The 18,318-nt window shown below is 41.5% G+C and overlaps 2 protein-coding genes across 2 annotated transcripts; one reads left to right on the top strand and one right to left on the bottom strand.

Moving 5' to 3' along the window:
* The first annotated feature begins 904 nt into the window (after nt 1-904).
* Nucleotides 905-9,585, top strand: ATP5PB (ATP synthase peripheral stalk-membrane subunit b). Its single transcript, XM_079981909.1, has 7 exons — nt 905-1,067; nt 1,148-1,193; nt 4,346-4,491; nt 5,200-5,363; nt 6,585-6,710; nt 8,569-8,748; nt 9,452-9,585. The coding sequence occupies exons 1-7, from the start codon at nt 1,037-1,039 to the stop codon at nt 9,521-9,523; spliced, it is 765 nt and encodes a 254-aa protein (XP_079838035.1). The 5' UTR covers nt 905-1,036; the 3' UTR covers nt 9,524-9,585.
* Nucleotides 9,586-10,642: 1,057 nt separating this feature from the next.
* LOC307219058 (adenosine receptor A3-like) lies at nt 10,643-17,915 on the bottom strand. Its single transcript, XM_079981908.1, has 2 exons — nt 17,431-17,915; nt 10,643-13,343 (listed from the first exon to the last, which is right to left on the bottom strand). The coding sequence occupies exons 1-2, from the start codon at nt 17,874-17,876 to the stop codon at nt 12,746-12,748; spliced, it is 1,044 nt and encodes a 347-aa protein (XP_079838034.1). The 5' UTR covers nt 17,877-17,915; the 3' UTR covers nt 10,643-12,745.
* Nucleotides 17,916-18,318: the final 403 nt, after the last annotated feature.

The raw sequence follows: 18,318 nt of genomic DNA, 5'->3' as shown, positions 1-18,318 counted from the left end.
AAAGGGAGAGCACGGCGCGCCACATGTTCCTAAGAACGCTGAATCTCTATATCTACATTTAAAGGGGGCCACACCGCAGGGTTGCAATAAACTACTCTGCTTCAACACCTGGCCGCCTTCCATTTTGCGCTGTTAACGGTAGCTGCTCTAGCACGGCGCCGCACCAATCCGCTTGCTTTTAAACCCTTCTCGCTTTCTGTAACGTCGGGATAGCAACAGCGAAGAGCCGTCTTCGGCCACGCTCTCAACTGCAATCCTGAAATGTAGGCGGTGGGTAGGGGGGTGTGTCGGGGTGGGGGTGGTAATAGCCGACGCTCAGCCAGCGCCTTCCCACCTTCATCTGGTACACAGCGCCAGCTTGGGTGGCATTTATTGATTTATTGCATGGCTACTCCACTTTTCTTGTGAGGAGATAACGGTGCCGCACATGGCTGTCCCCTTTTTTCCCTGGTTATCCTCACAGCGATCCTGCGAGGCTGCCTCAAGGTCAACCCAGTGAGCTTCCTGGCTGAGCTGGGTTTCGAATCCGACACTGACCACACGCCACAACTGAGCAGAAGTTTGTGTGTGTGTGTGTGTGTAATATTTATATTAAAATATTTAAAATATATATATTTCCAAAAAAAACAAAACAAGCTTTGCATTCGCAAGATGAGCTGCTGCATTAGCCCCGCCACAGGCAATGCTGCAAATGCGGATTGTCCACCGCTTCCTATCGTTGCCCGTGGGAGGCAATACCCGGAAGTTCAGCCCCTGCGGCAACTCTATACTCTTATCTCTAGCTCTCTCTCTCTCCCCCCTCCCTCTCCCGCCCCCCTTTCGTTCTCGCGCGACTCTCTGCCCCGTCTCCGCGGTGACGCTCGCCGCATTGGTCCTCTCGGCCCAGCTGTTCCGATAGGTCCAGAAAAGCACGGCGAAGAAGGCGAGACCTCTCGCGAGACCTCCTCCACGGAGGCTGCCATCTTGAGTTCTCTTCGCCGGGAGGGTCACAGGGACGGAGAGGGCGGCGGCGGCGGCAGCAGCAGCAGCCGTCGTGATGTTGTCTCGTTTGGCCGTGCGCGCCCTGGGTAAAGCGGGGGCTGCAGGGCGGGCGGGCTGTTGGGTTTCGGGGGCTGTGCTTTGACTCTCTTGTTCTTGCCTCCCGCAGCCCCGGCTGGTGGCCTGAAGAGCTTGGCGCCCGCTCTGCCCGTGGGGTGAGTCCATGCAGGTGGTGAGGAGGGTGGCCTTGGAATAGGAAGAAGAGAGGGAGGAAGCCGCTGCTTTTCTCCGGGAAAAGCACAGGGAAGAAAGAGGAGGTTAGGCTTCTACAGGAGGCCGCAGCGACGCAGGTCGTCGTAAAAACTCGCAGGGATTATGCAGGGTGGGAACGGGAATCCAGGCCACAAGAAGCGGAAAGGTGCAATTCAATGATACTGGTATAACGCAGTGGTGGCGAACCTTTTAGAGACCGAGTGCCCATACTGCAACCCAAAACCTACTTATTTATCGCAAAATACCAACTCGGCAATTTGACCTGGATACAGAGATTTTAGTTTAGAAAAAAAACACAACTCATACATTAGGGTTAATGTAACCCTTTCCACTGATATATAATTTTATGGTATAACTCAGTGCTCCCCCCCCCCCCAAAAAAAAAATATGTTTAGGAATACTCTCATTTTGACTCAAGGAAATCACCATCAGGAAAAATAAATACAGTTCTAATTGGGGAAAATAAATACAGTGAATTTCTTCTTCTGTTAAATTTACAAAATGTTTAGGGGTATACGTCCCCACAGAAAAAAAGCACTAGTATTACTCCAACAAAAAGTAGTGTTATGAGCCATCCAGCCATTGGAGTACACTGGAAGGCTGTACTAAGAGCCACCCTCCCTCTCCCAATTTTTAATATGGGATAATATTGATTGTTTGTGTGCGCGCATGCAAATAAATATAAACAGATAAATAAACCCAGCCAGATGGGTGGGGTATAAATAATATATTACCATATTGGGGGATTCCATATTAAGAAAATGGGGGGAGATTGCCAAGAGTTTTTGAGCTTTTGGGGGGGGGGGATTGCTTACAATCGCACAAGTCGCCGAACACACACATCATTTCCATGCTCACTGCTGGCAGCCACAAATCGACCGCCAAATTGCCACAACGGCAGCCAATAGAAAACAGCCCTTGACACAGCAGCCAATCATCTGCACCATCGCTGCAGAGAATCTCGGGTCTTTCAGGAGCCCCAAAGAGTGGTGCTTCTCCCTCCCAGCCTGGAGCAGGAGGTGTGGCAGGCAAGTCGTGGGCATGTTCCTTAGTGTGTGCATGCTCTTGCCCAGACACCTTTCGCTTCCCTGCTCCCCTCCACACCTTCCGTGCCAACTGATTAGCGTCCACAGTGGCATGGGAGGGGGGAATGGCCGCCCACTTCGCCAACCCCCAGCAACGGCCCTACTTTGGTGCTGAGTGCCGCCTTTCGCACGTGTGCTAAAGGTTTGCTAGCACTGGTATAATGTACAATGGATGCTCGGGTTGCGAATGTGATCCCTGCAGGAGGCGTGTTCGCAACCCGCAGCGCCACGCCTGCGAACTCACAGGTCGTGATTTGGTGCTTCTGCACATGCGCAATTTAGCACTTTTGCACTAGCGCCGAAACCCGGAAGTAATCCGTTCCAGTACTGGGTTCGGCGCAGTGCACAACCCGAAAATGCACAACCGTCTGTAACCCAAGGTATGAAGCGTCTGTAACCCAAGGTATGACTGTATTGACTCAGAAGGCTGTCATACAGCACAGTACCTTCAAGGTCTGCAAGGCCCTGAGCACAACTGGGTTGCCATATGACAAAACTGATAACCTTCTGTAGAGGGGGGATCGTCGGTTCTCCAGTGCCAAGATAGAAGTAAGATCTGATTTCTTTTGGTCAGTTTAGGGGAAGCCTCCATCTCCTGAACTGGTAGATCATCCTGAAGTCTGTTGAGTTAATTAAAATGGAAAGTAATTGGGTTACATTGCCTCTATAGCTGAAGGAGCGTCCCCACCCTCAGTGTTCAGCCCAGAGACTTGAGATCCAGCTCTGAGGGGCTTATGGCGGTTCCCTCATTTTGAGAAGTGAAGCTACAGGGAACCAAGCAGTGGGTCTTCTTGGTAGTGGCGCCCGCCCTGTGGAGTGCCCTCCCATCAGATGTCAAGGAATAAACATCTATCTGACTTTCTGACATACATCTGAAGGCAGCTCTGTACATCCTTTCATTGTCCTTAATGATTATAGCAATAGTTTATATGTATATGTCATTCTGTTGTGTTCTCATGGTTCTTTTGCAAATAAGCCTTCACATTCCAGCCTTCACTTGCTCACACACATTTCAACTTTTAATTTTATTTCTATAATTTCAGTTACAACACTACTATGAATTTATACATGCAATTCTCATTGACTGTATTTTTCTGCATTTCATTTCCCTCTGTTCTCACTTTTTACATTCCCCTCACCCCCAAATAAATTTGTGTGTATATGTGTGTGTGTGCGTGCGCAACTGAGAATACAGTTAAAATGGACTGTAATCTGTGCTTTAAGGTGCTAAAGGGCCCTTTAATTTTTTTATCACCAAGTTGCAGCTTGCTTCTACTGTGTAGCAAGCAACTTCTAAAATGAGGAGAATTTTTACAACATGTTATGATTCAGTGTGAGGCACACGTAGTGCTCTCCCTTCACTGGGATACCAAACTTCAAGGGACTGTCTTGTTTAGGCACATTGGAAACATGCTTTTCTGTGTTAAAAGTGGTTTGTTTTGGTGTTGCTATCTTTGTTCTTGAAGTTTAGCCCTTCCCGTCTCTCTGATTGCTTTTTCTCCCCCACAATTTTTAGTTTGCTATTAAGTTATGCTTGCATAAGATGAAAGCATAACTATAATAGGGAGATTAATTTTATGCATGATTTTGGAGAATTTGGAGCCTTTTCCAAGTGCTACAGCTTGCACGGTTTATGGATGTGACAGTGATGCTTTGGAATTCCTAGGGAGACATACATTATCACTACTGTATATACCTTATAATGCCTGGTGAAGACCCGAATCCTTAAATATGCCTTTGGAGAAAGCTCAGATGAGAAATCTGTTTTGTTTACTGATTCTATTATTATAATATTTGATGATGTTCTTTCACATTGGATTGATTTGTAACTCAAAGCTGCTAACAGCTTAGAGCTCCTTAATGAAGGTAAGATAGGATAGATACTAAAAAACAAAAAAATAAAACAGATGATTACTGAATATCCTGAAGCTATTGATTTCTATTTAGCCACAAGTATAACCTTTTTTGGGGAAGGATTTGGAAATATGGAATCATTTTCTTCATTGCAGGGCAGTGCAAATATTCAGACCACTTCACACAAGTCAGCAACACTTGGCTCCTGTGCCACCTCTTCCAGAAACAGGAGGAAAAATCCGCCATGGAATATTCCCTGAAGAAATTTTCCAATTCTTATACCCTAAAACAGGAGTCACAGGTTAGCATGCCTGCATGAGTAAACTCTTTGTGAAAGCCAGTTCTTAGTAAGAAACTTATATTTAAAAAGTATTATTGAATATATTTATATCCAGTTTTTGAACTGAAGTCCACAAAGCACTTAACAGAGAAGGTGCCTCTGCTAATGATTAAGTTACACATTATCTTCTGAAGTATGTTGTGTTGATAACAACTTACAGCCAGCATAAGGAAAAGTACCTCAGAATAGATGTGTGCCTTTAGAAATTTGCGTTGCATTTCCTATTTCAACTAAAATTGTCTGGGTTTATCACTCATTTTGTCTTTATTTTGAGCAATAAATGTAATCTCTGTTTAGAACAGTGGTTGTCACAGATATGGCTGACATTCCAAAAGGGAGCTGTAGTACATATGTACAAGTTTATCTCTCCTTCCTTCCCTTATCTTTCTCTAAAAAAGAAGAGAGTGTGTTAAAAGGTGATAATGCAAGTATCATAAATTTAAATTAGTTATTAGATTGTAATGTGGTTTTGAAAGAAGTAGCACCTCTGATAACTAACTTAGGGCTTTTGTTTTCATGTTTGTGTGTCACAGTTCAAGGGCAACTGAGTTCTTTCCCCTGACAGATCTCATGTTCAGGGAGGGTAGCATATTCAATATTAAGGCAAATTTCCTTTATACTGAATGTCTCTATCGTCTTGTGTAATGGTATTGATTTGCTTGCTTTTAGGCCCCTATATGCTTGGGACTGGGCTTCTGCTCTATATGCTCTCTAAGGAACTTTACGTAGTTAACCATGAAACAATAGCTGGAGGTGTTATGGTGGGAATTCTCATCTACATAATTAAGAAGTACGGTCCAGATGTAGCAGCTATTGCTGACAAACTCAATGAGGTAAGACAGCACGTTTATTGCTACTCAGTAAAAGAGTTCACATGTTAAAATTAATTTTTTAAAAAGGATACAGCTCAGCACACTATATATAGGATGCTGTCAGTCAAAATGTGAGTCATGTCTTTTCCTTGTAAATAATGTGATCAGCTAAGGAGTAGCTTCCAGTTCAGCACCATACCATCCCTCCACCATGCAGTCCTATGCCACTTTACTGAAAGGTAAGCCCTACTGATTTCCATGTGGCTTGCTCTCACTGTGCATAGGAGTTCAGTTTTACTGTAATATAATTGCAGTTTTTAGTGCAGCTCAACACTCCTTCATTATTTTGTAGCCTCACCCCTGCTGTGCTATGGTAATAACCACAATAATAATCATATGCAGTCTCAAGACATCCAGAGAGATTGAGTTTTCTAATGTTCAGTACAATGATAACTTGGTTCTCGAAATTAATCCATTCTGGGAGTCCGTTCAACTCCCGAAACTATTTGAAAACCAAGCTTCCTGCATTTAAGCGGAAGCCACTTCGGACGTTCAGCTTCCAAAAAACGTTCGCAAACTGGAACACTTCTGGGTTTGCGGCATTCGGGAGCTGATTTGTTCAACAACTAAGCTGTTTAAGAACCAAGGTACCACTGTATAAGTACCTCCCAAATGAGTTAGATAGTCGGTTTTCATGCTGTTACTAGGCATGCTGTCCAAACTTAGCATTCAGTGATTACAAATTAACTGAATTAGAATGAGGTCATTTTAGAAGAGATTGGGCAGGTCTCAATGTATTATTATTTTTTTCTATGCAAATGGAGAAGAGGGTATACTACACTTAAAAATACCTCTCTGGAGTAGAATTGCATGTGCTTGCTTATTTATTTATTTCATTTATGCCACACCTTTTTCTCCAAAGAGCTCAAGGTGGGATACATTTCATCCTCATTTCATGCCCACAACAATCCTGTAAGGCATGTTAGGCTGAGAGGCAGTGAATGATTGGCCCAAAGTGAGCTTCAAGGCCAAGTGGGGATTTGAACCCTGGTCTCACAGGTCATAGTCCAGCACTCTAACCACTACACCCCATCTTGTATCCTGCTAATATTCAGTATAATTGTTACCATCATAACAATTACACAATGGCTTTTTTTCAACATCGCATCAAGGGAAAAGTGCATGATGTGAGTGCAAAACTGGATTTCTCTGAAGGTCAAACTAGCTTGTTTTTTATTTCAGGATGCTATAGCACAAGCAACAGCCGTGAAAAATGACATGATAGCTGAACACACTACGGCTATTGAAGAGGAGAAGAAAGAGCAGTGGAGGGTGGAGGGTCGTCACTATCTCTTTGATACCAAGCGGGTACAGTATTAAAATAAATACACAGAGTGCGAGATCCAGGGCACCATTGGCACAAGTCTGAGAGTTGACATTGTTGCACAAGTTTAGTTGTCCGTGAGGAGAATAATAATAATAATAATAATAATAGAAAATGTGCCATGGATTACATCAGTCACTAATGCAAGCCATTCTTTGAATATGGCTGCTGCAGTATAGCAATAATTAGGCTCCTACTAGGGGCATGGGTGTTGTGTGTTGTGTGTTGGTTGTCACCCATTGTTATTGTAGTTCCTGTACAAGGTTTAAATGGCAAACCTTTAAAAATGTAATAGCAGCTTTAACATGCCTCTGGTGCTTTGCTTTGCTTCACTACTGTCAGTCATAGAATTGTAGAGTTGCAGGGGGACCCAAGGGTCATCAAGTCCAGCCCCCTGCAATGCAGGAATCTCAGCTAAAGCATCCATGACAGGTCGCCCCCCAACCTCTGCTTAAAAGCCCCCAAGGAAGGGGAGTCCACCACATTTGGTGGGAGTCTGTTCCACTGTCAAACAGCTGTTGCTGTCATCAAGTTCTGCCTGATGTTTAGTTGGAATCTCCTTTCTTGAAGCCATTGGTTTGGGTCCTACCCTCTGCAGCAGGAGAAAACTAGCTTGCTCCATCCTATGATAGCAGTTTTGAACAGAAATATTCTAAGTGCCTTTAAAATATATCTCTGCCTAATATGAAAAAGAGATGGCAATTGCGGTATCACTAGAAATTTGTAATAATTTGTTCGACTAAATTAGCTATAACATATGCTATTAACATCAGGATATCATGATGATGAGATTTATGATTAAAACATTTAGTGCTGTCAACAACAAAAAAATGGAATTTCAACCTTTGTGAATCAGGATCAGTGGCTTGTGCTGGCAATCATATGCACAATCATAAGGGAGCAAGTTCCATTGAATATAATGGGACTTCTGTGTAGAGAAACCTGTCTCATTTAGTTAGTTAAAAACTACATATTTCAGTAGAAAACTAAGTGACTTAAATCTTCAAACAAAAAGGAATGTATGAAATCAAATATAAATTACACATTCATGTTTATAGGATAACACTCCAGTCAGAATTAAATTATTGTTTGAAAATGTATTAGAGAAAATAGATGGTGATGCACCTTTTAATCCCCTACCCTAAATCAGTATTTCCAGATACAACATGCTTTTTATTTTGCATTTTTAGGTAGCTTAGGGTTTCGAAGATGAAGTACTGCCCATGTACTGTGGTTAAGGAATAATTCAAAATTATCTATTTGGGGATTCATTGTTAAGAAACATTATTAGTACAAAAAAGCTGGAAAACATTTAAGACATGTATTTCCTTGCTGTTTGTGGAACTGGATCTTAAATAATGTCAGACAGTTGTGCTCTAAACTGAAGAATCATACAAAAATTCAAATATAAGTGGTACCAGACTCTATATATAACTAGAGGCTATTGGGGAAAATATATCACATAGAGTTAAAGGCATGCTGGTATAGTATATTCCACTTGGTCCTATTATAGTAACAGGCTGGCTATATGGTCTTGTGGGAAAAACTTTCTGTGGAACTTTCCTTGTGTTAAGTGTTAAAAAAATAAGTATTGCATGTTATAAACAAGATGGAAAAAGCTAGTGGTTAAGGTCTAAATTTACTAACTATATGTGTATTTGTAGGATGCAGATAAGAGGTATTTTCTAAACCATTCTTCACGTATGTTTTTTGTTTATTTATATCTCTAAATTATTTAAACGGAAGAAATACAAGATTTTGTGCACATACCGCATGTTCATTTTGCAGAAATACTGTAGTGTGCCCACAATGGAAAAGTGATTTCATTTCTTCCTTTTCTAGAACAATGTTGCTATAATGCTTGAGACAAACTACAGAGAGAGGCTGTTTACTGTATACACAGAAGTGAAGAAGCGGCTGGATTATCATGTGGCAATACAGCATCTCAAGCGGAATATGGAACAAAATCACATGATCAACTGGGTTGAGCAAAACGTTAGGCAGAGTATTACAGCCCAACAGGTACTAGGAGCAGGCTTCTCTATAGGTTTCCCCTTGCAGTTACCTCCACAGTACAAAATAAGTTTGTGCCTAAGCTACTGGAGGGTTTGTGTGTCCCTATGATATGATTAATGTTTAAGATGCTGCACATCTGTTTTTTCAAAGTTTCCATTGGAAGAGATTGCAAGAGCAGTGTCTTGGGGCACTGGTGTGGAGGAGCCGGGAATTTGTTGGAACTTAGCCAAATAATAGCCAAGCACTTGAATGGGAGATGTAAAGACTAATCTCAGTGTCTGCCTGTTCCCTAAAGGAAAGGGACAGAGGCGAATCTTGTTCCTCGATAACAGTCTATGTGAGACTTGTACCAATCATAGGATTGGTAGCTTTTTTGGACTAGGGAGGATTGGGTGTGCATTAATTAATTAATTTTTTGCCTTTATGGGCCCTAAAGCATTATTTTAAAAACATGAAGCTGTGCTCTCACCCTTTTTTGTGTGATATTATTTCTAGCCTAAGTAGGTGCCTGGGTCTCAAGCTTTTTATTCCTGCACAATTTTAATCTTGATTCTAAGGATGGACTAAATACTGAGTTATGAAATAATCAGTTAGGTATAGCATATCGTTTCAGTGTGGTATGATTTCAAATAAAATTGCTCATGTCATTCTCCATGAAGCTTTTTCCCTTCCAAGTTTCTTAAAGCATTCATTTGTTTCTGTATTGCAGGAGAAGGAGAGCATTGCTAAGTGCATCTTGGACCTGAAGGCATTGTCAAAGTCTGCACAGGCAACTGTTTAAACACAATTATGACCTCTTAAACCATATGATGGCAAATCTTAATTAAAGCATATATACCTTTTTGTTGGGCTTTCTCTCTGATAGCTTCGGAGTTAAATTTATTTAGGGTATTCCATTAACTCCAGTTTACTCTCACATAGAAATAATCAGGAAAGTGTATATAATTTGAGCAACTAATGGGAAGAGGTAGAATGAATGAAACTATGTTTTGCCTTGTGTCACTCTGCAACCCTTACTTGTTTTAAGTAGCAGGTAGAAAAAGACAAGCCGAACTTTTCATTTTGAATTAACAATGCAAACACTTTTTGATTTTTTAAAAAACAATCCTCTATTTCCTCCTCCCTTGCTCTTACAAGCATCTTCCCCATCCCTCATATCTTCCCAACTTCTGTATCCCTCCCTATATTCCACCTATACTAGGGTTTCATATCTTGAAGAGCAAAAAAAGAGGACAGCCTGAGCTGCTGCCAGCCCGAGCCAGGGAAACAGGCATGCGGGGCTGCCCCCACTCGTGCATGCCTCTTTCCGCAGCTTGGGCTGACAGCAGCTGTGGCGTGCAGAGCTGCCCAAGCCGCCCCCCGAAAAAAACTCCATACCCAGACATCTCCTTTAAAATGTAAAAATCCACCCAGATGGGTATGTTGGCCCCCCAAAAGAGGACATGTCTGGGATTTCCTGGACATATGGCAACCCTAACCTATACCCAATTTCCCTTAGTGCAGCATTCATTTCTATGATTAGTGAAAAACCTGTATTTTCACTACCTATTGCCTTAAACGCATCTCATCTATGCACAACCCTCTGGTTATGATGGAGCAATGCAAACAATCTTGCACTTAAACATTGTTGTAGACTTACTCCACGCTGAATGTAGTTCTTCTGATTTGTGCTCTTCGAATGAACTTGCTAGTTTTAACATTAATTTCCTAAAGATCTCTTTATGTCCACGAAGAAGTGCCATGTGATTATTGGTAAAGAGGTCTTTATTCTATGAGGGCACAACAATGGCCTTTCTTACGTACAGGAGGACACCTGTGGGGTAAGGCTTACTCCGATAATCTTCTGTAGCTTGCAGTAGCTCATGCAGATGTTTCCTTGTTACCCCACTGAGAAGATCAACCACATTCTGAAGATTAACCACATTCTGATCTGCTCCCTTGTGAACATCAGCATATTATCATGAAGCTGTAATCTGATAGCATCCCAATCAGTTTTCTATAAGCTTAGAACATGTATGCTGTCATCATCCCCTATGATAAACTTCTCAATTTTGCTCGTATGTTAGTACACATATGAAGGAAAGTGATTATGTAAACTGCTGTTGGTATTCTTCATGATTGCATAAAATATTTTCCTGTAGAAATCCTTAGAAGGTTCAGATTGGTGAGGATCACACCCAACATCAACATGTGCACACATTCTGCATCTAGGAAGAGTAGGCCCCTCTCAGATCTGCTATCTTGGTGGTCTGTGATCAGAACTACTTTTGCCCCAGGGTCTCGGTACATTCTCAATCAACTCACTTACCTATAACTAAAGCCACTGCCTATGAGAAATCTGCTTGGACGGTCTTCTTTGTGGGGTGGAATTGTCTCAGATTTATGTTCTCTCCCTGACATAGTGAGTCTCTGATTTCCCCGGGAAAGGTACCAGCAAGTGTAGTATCAGCAACAAAATATGTTTTATGGAATCGATGTCTTGAGCACACAGGCAAAGTCTGTCCTCGTAGTGATCGTGTCAGGTATTTCCCTCAGAAAAGTGATCGTGTCAGGTATTTCACTCAGAAAAGTGATCGTGTCAGGTATTTCCCTCAGAAAAGTGATCGTGTCAGGTATTTCACTCAGAAAATTTCTGCGCATAGCAACATCTTCTGACACATCATGTACCACTAAGTTCACAGCACGTTTTAGACAGCCAACATACAGTACTCATGGCTGTGCCTACCTTTACAAGAGCCTGCTTTCCACTGAGACATTCAGCAACATTGGATGCTTCATCATAGCATTGGCCATGACGCCTGTCAATAGAGATCAAAGCAGCAGAGTACATCTTTCAAAACAGAAGAGTTTTAGCAGTGATGGTATCATTTTAATAAAATAAAATAATTTAAGGATTTAATCAGGAAAGTTCACATGGATACAATATTATTTGAATAAAGTATTTAAGACATAAGAAATGAGGGTTTGGGGAACAAATAGCACAAACAGATCTGTTGGAATGTAATATTAAAGTGCTGTCCAAAATGTATAAGATACTATTGGATTGGACAACAGGATGAGCAAGTAAAATCTTCAATGATACATTGGGCAATAGATATTGAATACAATATAGATATGGAAGCATGGGAATGATTGTGGAATACGGATATAAAATTTACAGCATGCTATGGTTTAAGAGAAAACTATGAAAATGTTATATAAAAAAGGTAAAGGGACCCCTAACCATTAGGTCCAGTCGTGGCCGACTCTGGGGTTGCAGCACTCAATACCGAGTAAACTGGCAAAAATGTATAAATCAAAATCAAGTAAGTGTTGGAAATGTAAATAGAAAGAAGGTACTTTCTAGCATATGTGGTCTTTGCAGTAAGGTTAAAGTTTACTGGGAAATGATATGTAATGAAGTGAAAAATATGTTTAAAATAACATTTGTAAAAAAAAAAAACAAACCCAGAAGCTTTCCTCCTGGGAATTCTAGGGGTAGAACTACCTAAAGAGTATAGGAATTTATTCATGTATATGACTACAGTGGCAAGAATGTTATTTGCCCAAAATAAGAAGTCCTGACGACAGAAGATTGGATACAAAAACTCATGGACTATGCAGAAATGGTGAAACCTACTGGAAAAATAAGAAATCAAGACAAACGTTATAAAAGATTGGAAATGTTTTATTGAATATGTACATTTGACACACTATGCCAATACTGGCACATCTTTGACGGCTTGCTCAGCCAAAATGTATATGTAGAACCAGAACACAGCAGATGTGGGTTGACAGAACCTTGGACTGCCAGCTGTGTTACTGGATGCTACAGCAGTGAACAGCAGGCATTAACAAGGGGTAGAGTTTGTTTCTGAAAAGTTCTCTTGACTGCTGCAGGCCAAAACAACTGTTACATAAAGTCTCAGGGAAGCAATAGCTCCCCTGTCAGTAACTTTATTGTATCTTAGGGCAGAAGACATAAAGCTAGACAAGGCCATTGGTCTTCATCTGCATGAGGCAGCTATGAGCGTTCAGATGTTGTTGGACTGGGCGATGTAGTATCTTCCGAATCCTTGTGCACGATACAGGTTCTTAAAATCTGGATGCAAGTTTCCCGGAACTTCTTTATCCTGAAAGTGTAGACGATGGGATTCATGACCGAGTTGGAATGCGTGAGAAGGATTCCCATGTATGTGAGAGGTGGGCTCGATCGTTGGCCCAAATGCTCGATGCAGTTCAGAATGCATAGTGGCAGCCAACAAACAGCAAATAAGAAGAGGACCAGGGCCAATGACTTGGCTGTTCTGAACTCCTGCCTATAAAATGACCTTTGCCCGTTGACATTCATTGAACAGGGCTGCAGCTTTGTGCGGATGAGGCAGAAGATCTTTGCATAAAGGATGCACATGACAGTCAGTGGAATGAGGGTTCCAGCAAAGAAGCTCAAGTATATCATGTATTCCATTTTTATCACATTTGTGAAGGTACAGTTCATGAAATCGTAGTTTTTCGGTTTTGGTTTTGCCCATCCAAACGGAACAAATCCCACCAGCAGCGACAAGAGCCAGATTGCTACCAGAACCCCACGGATTTTTTTCTGACTGCTTTGTATCCTATACCTGTTTTGAGGAGAGAAAAATAAACTCACATCAAATGTGGAAGAGATTCTAATGTTGGTAGTCTTATTTCCTGATAGGGCCTCCTTTTTTGCTTTAATTTCATTGTGCCATTTTTCTTTTGTTTCCTTTTTATTGTTACTTTTTTTTAAGGGCAAGCTGTATAAAATGTGAGACTATCAGGCTGAATTTATTGACAGCATTTTGCTGATCTGGAGCATTTTGCATATACTAACTTGGTTTTCAATAAATACCAATAAAGTGGTACCGCCGGTTATGAACTTAATTCGTTCCAGAGGTCCTTTCTTAAACCGAAACCATTCTTAACATGAGTTGCGCTTTCGCCAATGGGGCCTCCCGCTGCTGCCACACTGCTGGCACGTGACTTCCACTCGCATTCTGGGGCAAAGTTTGCAATAAGGGGCATCTACTTCCAAGTTAGAGGAGCTCATTACCCAAAGCATTCGTAAGGAGGACGGTACATAACACCAGGTTCCACTGTACTTAACAACAACAAAAATGCAACAGATACTTTAAAGTGGCTATGTTTAAACTGTGATATGGACTGTGGCTTTATCAGAGAGACCAACAGAAAGCCATTTTAGTGAAGAGGAGGATATTGATCTTGCATTGTGTCATCCCAAAGCAGGACTACAGTGGTACCTTCGTTCTCAAAATTAGTTGGTTCTGGAAGTCCGTTCCAAAACCAAGGCGGGCTTTCCCATAGAAAGTAATGCAAAATGGATTAATCCATTTCAGACTTTTAAAAACAACCCTTAAAACAGAAATTTAACATGAATGTTACTGTCTAACAAGACCATTGATCCATAAAATGAAAGCAATAAACAATGTACTGCAGTCATACAATCAATCAGTAGCTGAACTGGGTACTACAGAGTCTCTCTCTCTCTCTTTCTCTCTCTCTCTCTCTCTCACACACACACAGCTGCAAAAACAAAAACGCAAAATAAATAGCAAAAACAGACCTCAGTTTAAGACTCAAAACGGAAGTGTGGCACTCCAATCAGAAGCATAACACTCAAAACAGCATGTTTGGCTTCTGAAAAAAGTCCAAGTTGTTTGAGTACTAAGGTGTTTAAGAACCAAGGTACCACTGTATTGAGAGAAGATCTTAGCCATGGAAAGATTCCTTCCACACAGGAAGATTTCAGACCACTTTATTATTATTATTCTATTTTACTTGTTTATTAAATTTATATCCTGCCCTTCTGCCAAGGCGCCTTCTATTACTCAGGAGTGTCCTTTCTCTTCTGGCTCACTCACTGCTTTTACACAATGACAATGCCTCGTTATAAACAATGAAGTGGTCTACTTCAGGGGTGGCAAAAAGTGGAGGAGGAGGCAAATAGGTGGGTGTGTGATAAAACCTAGGCACAGGTAGGAAGCTGCCCTACACTGAGTTAGACCATTGGTCCATCTAGCTCAGTATTTACAAGATGTGTAAAGTCACTGATGGTTGAAGTAGCATTCTCAATTCCATTACAGTGGTACCTTTGGTTACAAACAGAATCCGTTCCGGAGGTCCATACATAACCAGAAACCGCTCATAACATGAGGTGCCATTAGCTGCGTACGCCTCCGGCATGCAATTTCCGCTCTCATCCCAGAACAAAGTTTGCAACTGGGAGCGGCTACTTCCAGGTTACTGGAGCTCATAACCCATGCCGTGCTCAACCAGAGGCGTTCGCAACCAGAGGTACCACTGTATAGGAATCTACCAGGATTCCTTCCAGCCTTGTAATAAAGAAAGCAGCTTCCTTCCTTCCTGCTCCTGGATATCTTAGGGGTCGAAGCAGACTAAACATTGATTACATTTCTAGGTGTAGGGCATCAAAACCATCATCATCATCATCATCATCATTTTTTATTTGTATGCCGCCTTTCCACAGTTAAAAAACAATGCTCAAGGCGGCTTACAGCATAACAAGATTTACATAATTACAAAAGTCATAAACAATAAATAAACCACATCAAAAAAAATACACAACCAAATGGGAAACAATTTCCACATAAATCAAAATCTAAAACTAAGAATACACCATTCATATCAGAGTTTAAAATGACATAGGTAAAACAACAACAACAACCCCCCCCCCCCAAAAAAAAAAACAGAGCCCTCTCTGCCCAGAAGCAGCAGTGGCAGCAGTCCTTTATAGAGCCCATCAGGCCCCGCCCTGGGCCAGTCACATCAACAATGCCCTGTTAAAAAGGGGGAGCAGACAGCTGCAATTCTCTAACTCTAACTCTAACTAAAACCATAGTGGCAACATGTCAATAGTCAAGTCAAATGCTGATTAATTTTTTTCTAAATATTTTTTTCTGAATGAGGGTCTTCTCGGTAGTGGCGCCCACCCTGTGGAATGCCCTCCCATCAGATGTCATAGGAATAAACAACTCTGACTTTTAGAAGACATCTGAAGGCAGCCTGGTTTAGGGAAGCTTTTAATATTTGATGAATTATTATATTTTAATATTTTTCTGGCCAGATGGGTAGGGTATATATTATTATTATTATTATTATTATTATTATTATTATTATTTTTATTATTATTATTATTTAAGAGCCAGGGGGAGCTGATCAGAGAATCTTACTGTTGGTTGCAGAAATTATTGAAAGGAACTAAGAGTGAATAGACAGCTTAAAACAACTGACTGGCTTGAAGAGGACTGAAAAATATTGGCATTAGTGGAAAAGCTGGCACAGAGAAGTTCTGGACTAAAGGGTTGTAGCTCAGTGGCAGGAAATCTGCATGCAGGGGTCTCAGGTTCAATCTGGTATCTCCAGAGAGAAAGAGGCCCACCTGAAAACCTGGATAGCTGCTGCCGGTCAGTGAAGACAGTGCTGAACTAGACAACCAATGGTCTTACTCAGTATAAAGCAACTTCCTCTGTTTCAAATGCTTTACAAGGAAATTGGATAAAGATTCTTTGGAATTATTACTTAAACTGAAAACTAACCAGAATCCTATCCTTTATAGAACTATTGGAATGCTGAATATATTTGTCCTCATATAAATAATTGTGGAGGGCTGTACATCTGAATGTAACCATTAATCTCTATTGGAAGTGATGGATTTTTTATATATATTTTTAAACAACCCAAAGGAATTGCATATTCTGTCTGAGCACCACTGGGTTATTCCAATGCAGCCATGTATGCTATGCATCATATTTCTCATGCCTTTTTTATTTTTAGAAATTTTCTGAATGGTACAATTGCAAATGTTTGCATCACTGTTTGCTTAAAACCTCAGGCTACACTATGCTTTGCATGGCATATTAAACAAAATGCATAACTTTCTATCATATGGGGAACAGCAAAACAGAAATGAAAGTTATGGCACCCTTTTGAACAAGATTCTTATATTGGCAACAGTATTCATATTTAATTTAAAGCCAAGCTGAAGAGTTAAAAACTATGCTCCTTCAAAAGAGTTCTAAAATCACCTCTGTATGTTAATTTTAGAACTGTTTTAAAGGAGCATAGGGTCAAGAACTTAATTTGTTCTGGAGGTCCGTTTTTAAACTGAAACTGTTCTTAACCTGAAGCACCACTTTAGCTAATGGGGCCTCCTGCTGCTGCCGTGCCGCCGTCATGCGATTTCTGTTCTCATCCTGAAGTAAAGTTCTTAACCCGAGGTACTATTTCTGAGTTAGCGGAGTCTGTAACCTAAACCGTCTGTAACCTGAAGCGTCTGTAACCCGAGGTACCCTGTATATATATTTAGCCCAGCTGAAAAATCAGCAGTCATCCACAAAAAGCAGGTGGAACACAAAAAGCAAACCAGGGGGAAGGCCAGCAGCTCAGTGGAAGAGCGTCTGCTTTCCACACACCAGGTGCCAGATTCGATACGCAGCATCTTCAAGTTGGGCTGGCAGAGAACCCAAGTCTGAAACTCTGGTGAGCCATGGCCAGTCAGTGCAAGCAATACTGAGACCAACAATCTGATTCAGTGTAAGGCAACTTCCATTAGTCCTTAAAATCTCTTGCTTCTATATCACCCAAGCATTTAAACAGTAATGTGCAAACCACTCCCAAGAAAAAAGTCACTGACGAAGTAGAACTCACTGAGTAAGCAGCCGTAATCTCAGATATCTGTCGATTGCTATGGCGAGCAAGGACAGGATGGAGGCCTGAGTAAAAATCATGAGTTGACAACACATGAAAAGACAGGCATAATAGTGGATCTTGATTTCTAAACTGACTACGATAGCCAGTGGCATGACGAGCCCAACACCAATATCGGCCAGGGCCAGCGAGATAACAAAGTAGAAGGTGGTCTTCTGAAAGGCTGGGTTTAGCTTCACGACCCAAATGACCAGAACATTGCCCAGGATAGCCAGCACTGCAATCACTGCCTCGAAGGCAATGTAAACTCCTTGCACAGCCTCAGGCATCTCGGGAACCAAGATGTTTTCCCCTCGAGGTGAAGAGAGTCCAGGATGAATAGGTGGGAGTCTTCTTCTGAAGCACAGCCAAAATAATTCTGACAGCTGGCTGCAGTTGCAGTTCATGAGGGAGCAGCAGCAGAGCACCCCACAGCATTGTTTACTGTCAGAAATGACTCAGAACCACTTGCCACATTTGTCCGCAGATAAGCACTTTATAATTCTTAGGAACTGAATCTTTGAAAAGGAAGTTACACTTTGCTTTCGGACTCTGATCTCCTCTGTGGTCTTGAAGGCTTGGCATGGCTAAAGGATGGCAGGGATGGCCTTATTTTATTCTGTTTTCCTCATTTTTTTAAAAAAATAACATATAGATACAAATGTAAATATCAACAAATAGAAATTTTCAAGCACACTGCATAGCAAAGGACTCCGCTGAAGCTCTAGTCAAACTCGCCAATCTCATTTCCGCCCTGGCTTACCTATGTTAGCTATGGAGGATGCAATGTCTGTTTCCTAATGTGTTTCCTCCATTACCTGTTGGGGCAGATACACCTGACACCAACTA

Source organism: Podarcis cretensis, assembly GCF_951804945.1.
Source record: "Podarcis cretensis genome assembly, chromosome: 6".
NCBI lineage: Eukaryota > Metazoa > Chordata > Lepidosauria > Squamata > Lacertidae > Podarcis > Podarcis cretensis.
Note: the sequence above shows the minus strand (reverse complement) of the source record. Positions and strands in the feature narration are given on the sequence as shown.

Bases quoted from the DNA above. Each gene is read 5' to 3' on its own strand.
- LOC307219058 (XM_079981908.1), bottom strand. From the start codon at position 17,876: ATGAACTGCAACTGCAGCCAGCTGTCAGAATTATTTTGGCTGTGCTTC. The intron at 13,344-17,430 runs GTGAGTTCTACT...TCCTCAAAACAG, and splicing joins AGATTACGGCTGCTTACTCA to GTATAGGATACAAAGCAGTC.
- ATP5PB (XM_079981909.1), top strand. From the start codon at position 1,037: ATGTTGTCTCGTTTGGCCGTGCGCGCCCTGG. The intron at 1,068-1,147 runs GTAAAGCGGGGG...TGCCTCCCGCAG, and splicing joins TTTGGCCGTGCGCGCCCTGG to CCCCGGCTGGTGGCCTGAAG. The intron at 6,711-8,568 runs GTACAGTATTAA...TTCCTTTTCTAG, and splicing joins ATCTCTTTGATACCAAGCGG to AACAATGTTGCTATAATGCT.